This window comes from Dermochelys coriacea, chromosome 1 (genome assembly GCF_009764565.3).
Source record: "Dermochelys coriacea isolate rDerCor1 chromosome 1, rDerCor1.pri.v4, whole genome shotgun sequence".
Classification (NCBI taxonomy): domain Eukaryota; kingdom Metazoa; phylum Chordata; order Testudines; family Dermochelyidae; genus Dermochelys; species Dermochelys coriacea.
This window is the reverse complement of record NC_050068.2, coordinates 121359977-121372111: the sequence shown is the minus strand read 5'-3', so window position 1 is coordinate 121372111 and position 12135 is coordinate 121359977. Positions and strand designations below refer to the sequence as shown.

Below are 12135 nucleotides of genomic sequence, written 5' to 3'. Positions count from 1 at the left end.
TTGTAAGACTGTATTATGCTCACTTATTCACGTGTTGGAGTTAATGGATAATACTTTCAAAGAGCATAGGCACATTCTATTCTATTCTATTCTATTCAGGTTCTTACATGGCCCTCATCACCATCGTAGCTGAATAACTTCTAGAAGTAATGGGAATATTATCTGCCATGTTTGGTTCTTTCATTCTCCCTTCTCCTCAACAAAAAATTGTAATGAAAAAAATGTATAATGTATACCTGTACTATGTGTTTATATTCGCAAAATCAAGGTCAAAGAAGTGCACCTTGCACTGGAAACAAAAGGTAGTGAGATTTGTTGTGGTATTTAATTCCTGTGGAACGAATTCCCACAGTCTTGGACTTGTCTTGTGCTGTCTCCTGCACAGACAAGCTTTGTCCTTGCAATGGACAATTCTACTGTACCTGAGGATAGGAGCTACCAGCTGCAGTCCTCATCTTGAAGCTTTGGGCAGTCTTTTAGATAGGCTGGGCCCAAACCATTGAGTGCCTTGAATGGCTGAATCCTTTGAATTTGGGAAGCCAACATCATGGTTTGATGTGCTTGTGGAAGTCAGTGCTAGTGAGGAGACAGGCTACTGTATTTTGTACCAGCTGGAATTTTGTGAGGCTAATAGATTCATGGACTATAGAAATAGTCCAACCAAGAGGTAACAAAAACTGAGGCTAGGTTATCATTCATCAGCATGAGATGCAGTCTTCTAGCCAGCCATAGATGATAGAACATGTTACTTGCAGATGTTGCTACATGAAACGCATCATGCATCAGCAAAGCATTCAGGAGCACTCCTAAACTGCAAGTTGAATTGACCAGTTGCTTGTGCATTTTCAGCCACTGAAAACTGCATTTTGTCTAAAAACCCCTCAAAATACTTTCCTCTGCTAACCAGCATAACCTCTGTCTAGTTCGGTTGAGCTTCAAACAGTTGTTCTTCATCCCTGAGCTAATCTCATCCGCTCACTAGGCCAGCAAAGAGACAATGGTGTTACTTGAGAGCAGCATGTTATTTGCATATTGTTGGCTCATGAGTTCATGATATCTTTCCACTCCTCCTACTAGCCATTAGGTATTGATCCTAATCTGGTACAAATCAGGGTAACTTCATTGAAGTGAATGTAGCTACGCTGTTTTGCAGAACTTGAGGATGTGACCGCTAATGCTCACCCTTTTCTTACTCTTTTTCTATCAGAGTAATTTCAGCAGTTTTATTACATCTATAACTTCATACTTTTACCTTGAGTGGAAACATTTTTTCCATCAGAATTTGCCAAGTTTCATGTAGAATTGTTTTGATTGCAATGAATTTCTGATGGAAAAATACCTGGAAAAGTACCTGGTTTCATGCCACCTCATCTATCTCATCAGCTAATTCGGGCAATCAGGTAGCTGTTAGCATGCATCTTATATCATGCAAAAGGGTTCTTCTTGAAATTCCCTTTCCTATTGTTCAGATGCTCTGTTTCAATTACATTTGAGTGACAGCTGGTTACTCTTTCAGTGCAGTAACAGATCACCCTAGTGGTTTTGTGCTTTTTTTTCTGCTCCTTCTAGGTTATGCAAAACACATTTTATTATATATTATACATTTTACAATACTCTGTATGTATCCAATATTTCACTAATTCACAGTCTCCTGATGTTGGACATTTGAAGCAAAATAAAGTATTGTGCTATCTTTATAATTAATAGAAACAAACGTTAATCAAGCCACAACTGGTAGAGAATGTATTTGTTCTTATTCATCAACATCAGAATGGCAGGAGGTATATGGTCTTCCTGGTGCACTAATAGGAGCTATGCAAATGCACTGAGAGCAGCATAAACCTTTTCCTTTGATGAGTGATGAAGATTAGTCCCACTAAGAAAAGATTTTCAAACAAAATATTGGATCAGGTTATTCTCAACAGGCGTGTCAGATTTGGCCTTTAAAGCATGAACTGCACTCAGTTCCACAAGGACCTCTTTTCTCCTACCATTTGGTTCCTTTGTTTTAAATGTTCTTAGCTTCTAAAAAGGGAACAACTTACCCAATGACTAGAATACTGTATTTGCCAAGCAATTAAAAACAGTTTCTTAAAGCAAGATATCTTACCTCATTAAAGAGAATGATTCACTCGATAAAAATCCCAAGAACTCTGAATGTTGAAGGGAATTAGTAGTTTTGTTTGATTCTGAGGAGGAATGTTTGGGTCTGATTGAAGCACTGCGTAGGATTGATGCCTGAAACTAGGATTTCTCAGCATGAAATACTTTCCCAAAAATGGACATACAGGCTGCCACCAGCCCTAAAAGTTTTACTTACATTCATTGATGATAATTCCCACCCAACCTGAGAGAAGCAAGCCTGAGGGTTTTTGTACCACCAGTTTGCTAAACCACATGCAAATGGAGATATCTTGTGACTTGCAAACCTCTAGTTCATTGTTTAAATATCTGTTTGGAAATTACATTAACTTCTCAGGCTAGGTGAATATTTTTGCTATTTAAAGCATTTGTATATTATTGAACATCAGTATTTTAATAGGCAATGTTTGTGTTTTTATTGTAAATATAGTAACAATATTATAAGATCTGAATACAAATTTTCTGTTTTGTCTTGAATAATCAATTTGGTTTTCATACAAAGAATTATGAAAATAAAGGATCCTAAAAAGAAAATGCACCATCAAATTTTAAAATAGATGGAAAAGAAGATATTTTGAAGATTTGTTTTCCTTTTGTCTGAACAGAAAATCTTAGTATGAAATTCATTTTGACTAACTTATTTTCCTAGTGTTATAAAATATCCACAGCATTTTTATGTTTTTGTATAATATCCTACATCATTGGTTTTCAACCTTTTTTCATTTGCAGACACCTAAAAAATTTCACATGGCGGTGCAGACCCCCTAGGGGGTCTGTGGACCACTGGTTGAAAACCATTGTTCGATGGTAATGACAACCTTTTGCAGATCCCTTAGACATAGCCTGCAGACCCGAGATTGAAAACCACTGTCCTACATTCAGTGCATGAACCACATAGATTATGGTTTATCACAGAGGCTGGGAACCTCTTCCCAGCATGTTAAGTGTGGTTTTATTATTGGCATGATCAAGTAAAATTTGCAACATCTTAAAATAGCAAAAGATTTATTAAAATGATTGAATAAAGTTAGGCTTCTATATCCATGTTTAGGCTCCTAAATAAGAGATCTGATTTTCAAAAATGCCAAGTACCCAGCACCTTCAATTGACTCTACGCACAAAGCCATGAAAATCAAATATAGAAACTAGTATAATCAGACTAGAACAATGTTAGCTAGGGTTTACCTACTGCTTATGTATATTGTAGCTAGCCTAACTCATGGTGGTAAAATCTTTACTCTATGCCAGCATATATTATCATTCTATAGGCACATATAGGTACACTGTATCTTTCCAGTTTTGCTTTCTGTTACAATTTTGACTGCTGTTCAAAATATTTTGCATGGGGTGCCAGAGACTGGAAATTTGGTCCTATCTGTGTCTGTTTCACAATCTGTAAAATGGGAATTGTAACAATATTTACCTATTATTTAGTTACCCACCCCACGAAACACCCTGCATCTCTCTCTTATTATGAAGCTATCACACAATTTATAATGGTAATTTGTGGAAGGGAAAAAAAAGAGAGAGAGAAAGGAAAGATATCAAAAGAAGTTTAATTTGCTAGATGTTTTGAAATACACATTTAAACTTAATTGAAACCATTCCTGAATTATTTAAAATTATTTAAAGCTTTCATGGTCTAAATCGTTTTTTGCAAGGTAAATGTAACTCAAAATGTATCTAAAATTGAAAACAGGGAACAATGAGGATGTTAAACTAGTGTTAGTAAGAATTTATTTTTTATACAAGGTGTCACCAAATATGTAGTTTGTTTCCTCAGTAATGAATTATTGACTCGCTAATCAAGCACTTACTGCAGGGTTTTTTTCTTCTCCTTTTCGCCACCAGGATTATACCTTAACAATGTATTTTCAACAATACTGGAGAGATAAGAGACTAGCCTATGCTGGGATACCTCTCAACCTTACGCTTGATAATCGAGTGGCAGATCAACTCTGGGTGCCCGACACTTACTTTTTAAATGACAAGAAGTCATTTGTGCATGGAGTTACAGTGAAAAATCGAATGATTCGCCTTCATCCAGATGGAACAGTGCTGTATGGTCTCAGGTCTGTACTTTATGATGAAGATTTCATAGCCATTGTTTCGTACTGTTGATATTTGTTTCCTGGTACAAGGTTATTACACGCTCTATGTAGCATATTATGTAACCTTCACAGAAACCCTGAAAGATGTCGGTAGAAAATAAATAACATAAACTAAATAAATAACATAAAAATAAACCTCAATGTTTCTTAATTTTGCCACCAGTGTATTCAGTCAGCTTTTATCAGTTTATACAGCATCACCATAACGGGAAAGCTCTGGAGCTACATGGTTTCTGAAAGGAAACCATGAAGTGCAAACCTAAATATTTCATTCAAAAAATATGGGGAGTGAGGTTTAATTTGAGTGCTGAGTTCCTCTCTTGGTGTAACACTACTTGGTAGTGGAAAAAATAAACTCTGGAAAAGTGAAGTCTACAACATTAAAACATGATTGTGTATACCTTATGGATTTTATATTTACTCTGGAAGTGTAAAGGAGTTTAAAGGACGCTGCTTTATATCCATATGAAGTCCCTGTACATTGCCAGAGCAGTAAAAAGGGGACTTAGTGAAATGCGAATCAGGCCTGGAAAGGTTAATTGAAATTATAGAAAAGGTGCAACTCTCTACAAATTGGGAAGGAATGAGGATGTAGAATATTCCCACCACAACCATTTTAGTATTTACCAGAGCTTCTGTTTTTATCAGGCATTGAAGTTTTATTTGACTTTGGCATTGACTCATCATTTCCCAAGCTTTCATTCTGTATTAACGTAGGAGGTGTGAGCCTGTTTATATAAAATAAAAACAGCCCCACACCTTTATGGAAGTTCAACAAAGTTGGGTACATGCATGTTCAGCAAGTGATCGCTGCACCATAAACTATGTTTAGTGAAAGAAGGCTTTTGCTTTTGCACGCTATGTACCCATGTTGCAAATGCTGAGATGTTTTGCAGCAGCAGCAATCTGAAATCTTACTTTTGAAATCTTCCCTTTTTGAATTTAAATAAACAAACAACATAGAACTGAATCTTTTCTTTTATTCTTCTTCAAGAATCTGCCTCACAGACAACATAAAAATATATGAATATTAGCAAAGTATAGTTATTGCTTTGAATTACAAATACTTCATTGCAACTTTGTGTATAAATGTTGTGGCAATGCACCTCTTTCATGCCATCAGGGCTCAGCATTTCTCTCTCTGGCATTGAGGGGACTTGGGGCAAAACAGTCCCACTTTGGAGATTTAATACTTCACGTTGGTTCATTTACAATGTTTACAGGGTAGGCCTGAGGGTTGGCCTAAGGGCGCCTTTAAACAAAACAAACTAAAATATTACATTTCCTCACTTCCTGCAGTACAGCTTCTCATGCTGGCCACCAATTGCCAGCTGCCTCTCTAGCCCACTCCGGGCCCAATTATGCTGGGAACCAAGGCCCCTTCCCCAGACAGAAATAAACACAAGATTTGCCCTTATAGGGAAAACCCATCTCTTTACCTAAGAGAAGCCTTTTCCCCTTGCTGCATACAACTCTTCTGCAGCTTCTTCCCTTCCCTCGTCTCACTCACTGGAAGAGGTTTTCATAGGTCACAGGCTGCCCTTAATTAGAATCAGCGTGTCCTTAATCAACCTGAGGTAACTTTTTTCCGTTCATAGGAAAAAGGGCTTTAACAATTTTAAGATAGATACACCTGCCTTCAACCATTCTCCCAGAACTGTCAGGTCTGACTTTGTCACAAAGTTTTCACAGCACATTCCCAAATCAATTTGATGATTAGTTATAAAATTAAAGCTCAGTATTAATCGGTAGAAAATCATTTATTTGATAAATTTAGTCTGCTCTTCTGCAAACAGCGAATGCCTATGAGCAGATTACACTTTCCTTGAATGTATTTGTTGTTTGAATTTACTCAATGAGAAGAGACAAAGAGACATGGACTTCAGTGCCAATGGCACATATATGATACCCAACTCACAACTTCTTTCATACACACATCACTCTTGCCCAGCTTTTGCTGAGCCTACAAGAGACAAGAAACTCCTGACATTAAATCCTAGCAAAAAGAAAGGGAAAAAAGTTTTAAAAGACTGGTCAAAACCTTAACCTAGTATTTAGTTGCAAAGGTGGTTTGCAGACTTGTGCTCCATCTAGGCTCTGCTGCTTCTGAACAGTCAAATGGCATCAGTAGCCAAAAATACCTTCTGCCATCTTCATCTGGTCATGAGGCCTCCTCTTTAGTGAGCACCTGGCCTTTTCAATTTTCATATTTGACACTCCCAACGCTCAGTTACTACAATGCACTGGATGATAGAAAATATCATGAGAAAGCTCCAGGTGGTGGTCCAACTTCTGAGCAACACAGATCCCTGAAAATGCCTGACGAAAGTGACCTATATGCCACACTGGCTCCACGTTAAGTACTGGAAAATTCAGAACCCTGATCTTCAAAGTCTTCAAGGGATTGAGCCTTGGTTATCTCTGGTTTCTTCTCTGCCAAGGTTCTCTTCACAATCACTATCCATGAAGAACAATGGAATTAATAGTTCCAAGGTTGGACTTTCTCAGAACCTGATCTATGGCTATGCAACTCCCTTCCAATTGTCTACAGATGTCACTGTTTGCAGCACAAAATGTAAAATGCACATTTCTATGCAGCGGTTTTTCCTCAATAATAATTTAAACAAAAAAAAGGTAATGGCATTTACAAAGAGGGGATAGAAAATAAAGTATCCTTGCCTGTTGTATGCTTACCGGACGCAAATCTTTTTGCCCTCAGACACTATGGTGATGGAGCATGTTATAAATACCTAAAATGAGAGAGAGAATTGTTTTGCAATTCTTTTGAATCTGTGAATTGGTTATTTTTAGTATTCAATACTCAGTATTTGAACATTGAAGCTATATTGGTTAGTTATGGTTGGTCAGATAAAGAAAGTGACATTGCTTCTGTTCTTTAATTGAAAGAATGTAATTCTTATAAGCAGGAGGGAAGGATATCTGAATTAGCGACTGGGACTGTGAACCTCTCAGAGAGAAGTTCTTAGTGTACTTAACTTTACTTAGACTGTAAACTCTTTGGGGAAGGTCTAATTTTTTATGTTTCTGTACAGTGCCTAGCGCAACAGATTCAGGGCCTTTAGGCAACACAGCAATATAAATACAAATAATAGTAGTAATAATAATAATAATTAATAAGGTTGCAGTTCAGGGAGAGGTGTCAGGAGATAAACTAATTTAGGAAATTTTGGAAAATTGTCAACCTTTCCTTTCTGTATTGAGTGCATACAAAGTGTGTGTGTGTTTGTGTGAAATCCGATCTTTGTCTGGCTCATATAATTGCTTCTCTACCAGTACACTGCTGAGGGGTTCTGGGAATCCTGTCATCCTGCTGTGCCAGACAGCATCTCTTCCATAAAAAAAAATAGTTCTTCTTCTTGCGCACATAAGCTAGCCTGAGTGAACAAAACTTTCCTTCCGTGAGCATGTGTGCAAGAAAAATGAGGTTGCCTGAAAGTTCACAGAAATTGTGCACTAATGGAATTGAGCATTACTGCAGCAAATGATTTTGTACATTTGAGTAAATGTGGTATTTACCTATCTGTTTTTTTTTAAATCTGTAGTTTGATGTTTTGGACTTACACATCTGTGTCTTGATAGTATTTATAGTACATAAATAACCTATATAACTTTGATGGAACATATTCTTCCTGACAATATAACCTTGCAATATATAGAGATTGGTGGGGCTTAGGACAGAGTACATTATCTAAAAAGTCATAAAGCAACCTAATATGTTAAAGACAAATATAAATTTGCAAGCCCCATCATTTCTAGTAAAAATTCCAAATTTATCTTTTATAAATATCCATTTTCTGTCTCCTTAGCATTTGCCAATAGTTAAAGACACTAATATTTGAGGGACCCTGATACAGCAACTGCCTCTGCATGAATTTAACTCATGTAGATGCCATGGCAGGATCTGGAACCGTGTGACTTATTGTTCAATGTAGTAAATATTTCCCATTTAAAATAGAATGAGATAACAGCAAAATAATCACAATTACATATCACTGATTTTTGTTATTGTTTTGAACTACCAATATTGTATTATATGCAAAATAATTTGATTTCATAATAAGTGTGACTTTGTAAAGTTCATAATTGTTATGATTGTGTAATTTAGAATGTTCTTCGGTGATCCCAGATAAAATGTTAAGTAATTTTTTTCCCCTGAGTGCATTATTTGGTGCTAATTTTATGTGGTAAGTCAGAGTTGCTAACAGTCATACTGCAGAGACACTAATTTCCATAATTAATAATCCTGAATCTAGCACCTTGCCTGAGGAACCAGCGGGGCACTGGGCAGATGTTCAATTGAGATAAATCCGTCTCCTAAGCCACAGAGCAACTGTGGAAGCTGCTCTTTGTAAACTATTCCAGCCCACTGGGACGTGTTAAGCCAGAACATCTGTCAGGGCAGGCATGCTATTGGGCAGCTGAAGGAACATGTAAAAGGGGCCATCTGAAAGAATCCCTCCATTGAACAGTACTTAGAGAGGGAAAAGAGTGGCCCAAGGTAGACAGTGATGGCAGAGCTTTGTTCATGCGTTAAATGACCTTTGACAGTGAAGGAAGGATTCAGATTCAGATTTTTGTTTAGGAATGAACCATTTTTCAAGTTTGTGTCTATTAACATGAGAAAATGGATTAATTTGGATTTAAAATGTTGACCTAATTAAACATAGAAGGAGTTTAAAGATGAACTTCACATGAAAGCAATATTAGATAGATGGTGTACCCTTAGCATATGCTAAAGGCTAAGACCTCAGTTCAACAAAACACTTAAGCATGTGCTTAAACTTAAACACATGTTCAAGTTCATTGCTGAATCAGGGCCTACATGTCAGTATTAATACATTATTTTTAAAATTAAGATCCAATTCTGAGTCAACATGTAGCTTAATATAATTGCTTTGAATGCATACATACATTTTTTTCGTTTAAATTGAGATTTATAAAAACATTTGAATATATTGATCATTTCGATATTTGTTGTACATTGATTGTAAAATTATGCTAAATTTGGATTGAATGTACAAGTTGTACTATCACATTTAAATAAGCATAACTATTTTGAATCTATCCTTCCTTTGGCTGCTGTGGATTTTATTTCTTTGATAAAACATAAACACAGTAAAACCATTTTGTATGGTAGTTAAAAAAGAAGTTAAAGAAGAAAAGACAGAATGTAGACAGAATACAAATGTAGCATAGTAAAAAGCATCATCATGACATGTGTAGCAAACTTTTATGGTTAAACACTTTCCGATATAAAGACACTTTTTTTAATCGTGACAAATGTTTGAATAGTACTTACACACTGAGCCCCAATGGGATTAATTAAGTGCCATTTAGAGTGAGTAATCTTACTGAAGTCAACGGAACTACTCATTTGAGAAAGTTCTGCTCAGTGTAAGAGCTGCAGAATCTGGTCTGTAGTCAATGCCTTTCTTTAAACATTCCTCACTTTTAAAGAAATAATGAATGATTGGCCTACTGTAATTCTTTTTGTTTGTATTTCAGAATCACAACTACTGCAGCTTGTATGATGGATCTGAGAAGATACCCATTAGATGAACAAAACTGTACTCTGGAAATAGAGAGCTGTATGTATATATATAGATACAAATAAAGTCCAGTTCAGTTGTGTGGGCAGTTTTCCCCAATACAGCCATAGAACAGTCATCCTGATGCCTAACGAACATGTGAATTCTTTAACACAATGACCCTTTGGACTGTTCATTTGATTTTATGCATCATTTAGAATATAAGGGATTATTAATGTCAGGCTTGCATGTTGTGTTGATAAAAATCGGTGCTAGGAGATAGAAAGAATGATACAGTTCAGCACTCCAGACTGATTAGATAGAGGTAGTGACTGGATATTTATTTACAACGTGAGAACAAAGGTTCATGTTTTAATAAGATTGACTTTGAAGAGCGCAAACACTGAGATACAATTTTCTTTCAGCGTGCTTTATTATGCATGAATGGCCTTGCCGTGAAGAACACACTAATGAATTATTTGTTTAAATTACACTTGACTTAATACCAGTCCCATTGGCATTACTGGGAGTTTAACCATTGATTTCTGTGGGAGAAGGCCCCTCTCTCTAATATCTTTGTTTGCATTGGTAGAACATTCTCTCTTTTCCTGTTAATTAATACTAAGTGCATCTGATATCTGAAATTGCACCAATCTGTAAACAGACTCCCCTAGTCAGTATTAGGAGCCACTTCCTGGTTGTATCTATGTCTTGACTGTACTCTATCTGGTTGCCTTCATTTTTGGCCTGAATTTCATCAGAACTAAAAAACAAAACAAAAAACTTGCCTCAACTACTTGTGAACTCTTTTATTTAATGGAGACAGCCCTTTAAGAGAGCAAATTAGAATGGTAATATATTTGAAAACCACCCATATGGAATAAAGTAGTGAACAATTATAGCTGCAAAACCCTAATCCACTCTGTAATTTTCTGAAATGATACTATGTACTAGATTTTTCATGGTAGAATATAGTAGAGGTTTTTTCCAACATTACATTTGTGCTTTGTTTGAAGATGGTTATACAACAGATGACATAGAGTTTTACTGGAGAGGTGGAGATAATGCAGTCACAGGCGTAGAGAGGATCGAGCTTCCACAGTTCTCCATTGTGGAATACAGACTGGTGTCAAAGAATGTTGTCTTCGCCACAGGCAAGTGTTTCTTTTGTTTGTATGTTCAGTTTGTTCACTTCCTTACATATGTCAGTTATTATTTTACGTAATGATAGTGCTGGATACCACATTTGTGATAAACAATTTGCTGGTAAAGCCATTATGCAGTAATCCATGAAGCAGGAATACTTCTCCATTTTTTTTTTACAGATGAGTAGTCCATTCGAGCCTATGTTGTGTCATACTTAACAGAAAGGCTAAACATCTTTGTAATTGGGTATGAAGCCTTTCACTTTGGGCTATCAGTTAACCCTAGCCCATAGTGACCTTACAGAAGTATGGGAATGCCAGGTTAAAAATAACAGCTTTATGATCATTGATCTACAACTCGAGTGTGTGTTTGGATTGTGTTTCAAAACAGTGTATGCAGTGTATTTTATATCTTGTGTTGCATTAAGGTATGTGTCTGCATGTAGTAGGCAATTGAAGATACCTAGTTTCTACACATCCAAGGTCTCCTATAGTCAGTTTTGGAGTGCTAAATCTGGGGTCAGAGGTCCTCTTCTGACCCACCTCTATCCCCGCCTCACCCCCCGCCAGAAACGTAGTTTAAATTGATAGAATCTCACAGCGTCTCTGAAACTAGACCACTTACTGAGGTGACTGAAGACAGCATGGATTTAAGTGCTTAATATCTTTGAAAATGTTGGCACGGATGACTTGCCTGTGGCCACACACTGACTCCTTGGCAGAGCTGGGATTTCTGCTCAGGAGTTTCAAACGCTCGACCCTCTGTTCAGATCATGAAACCATGCTGCCTATTGAACTCTTCATCCCAAGCATTTAACAAACTAAGCATATGTACATTTATGGGACTCTCTTCACCGATTCCTTGATCATAGCATCTGGTTCAAAGTGCACAGCAGCACTACTTGTATTTCATTACAAAATATAAGCATTGGCAGAAGAGCAATTGATATGAGTTTGTTTGCCAAATGCTGTCATATTTCTTTGGTCATAGTTAGGAAAAGAGGGTTTTGTTTAAATGGAAAAGGAAACAGATGTGTTAATCCCTTACCACTCCTCTCTGCAATCTCATGCACTCATCTCATGACAACAATCACACACTGAAGGTGGGAGTTTTTGTGAGAACTGCTTTTTAAAATATTGGTTGCATGGCACTGATGGAGAACCTCATTTTTGCACTGGTTACAGGAA

General features: G+C 36.7%; 1 protein-coding gene across 3 annotated transcripts in view; it reads left to right on the top strand.

Moving 5' to 3' along the window:
- GABRB3 (gamma-aminobutyric acid type A receptor subunit beta3) overlaps positions 1-12135 on the top strand; it is a 162203-nt gene that overhangs the window by 101135 nt on the left and 48933 nt on the right. For 2 of the 3 annotated variants that reach the window (XM_043492362.1, XM_038387076.2), the window contains exons 4-6: positions 3994-4214; positions 9780-9862; positions 10819-10956. In XM_043492362.1, the coding sequence (XP_043348297.1) occupies positions 3994-4214; positions 9780-9862; positions 10819-10956 (442 nt within the window). Of the gene's footprint in view, positions 1-2930; positions 2950-3993; positions 4215-9779; positions 9863-10818; positions 10957-12135 lie in introns of those variants that run through there. The other variant, XM_043492325.1, reaches the window with a different exon arrangement.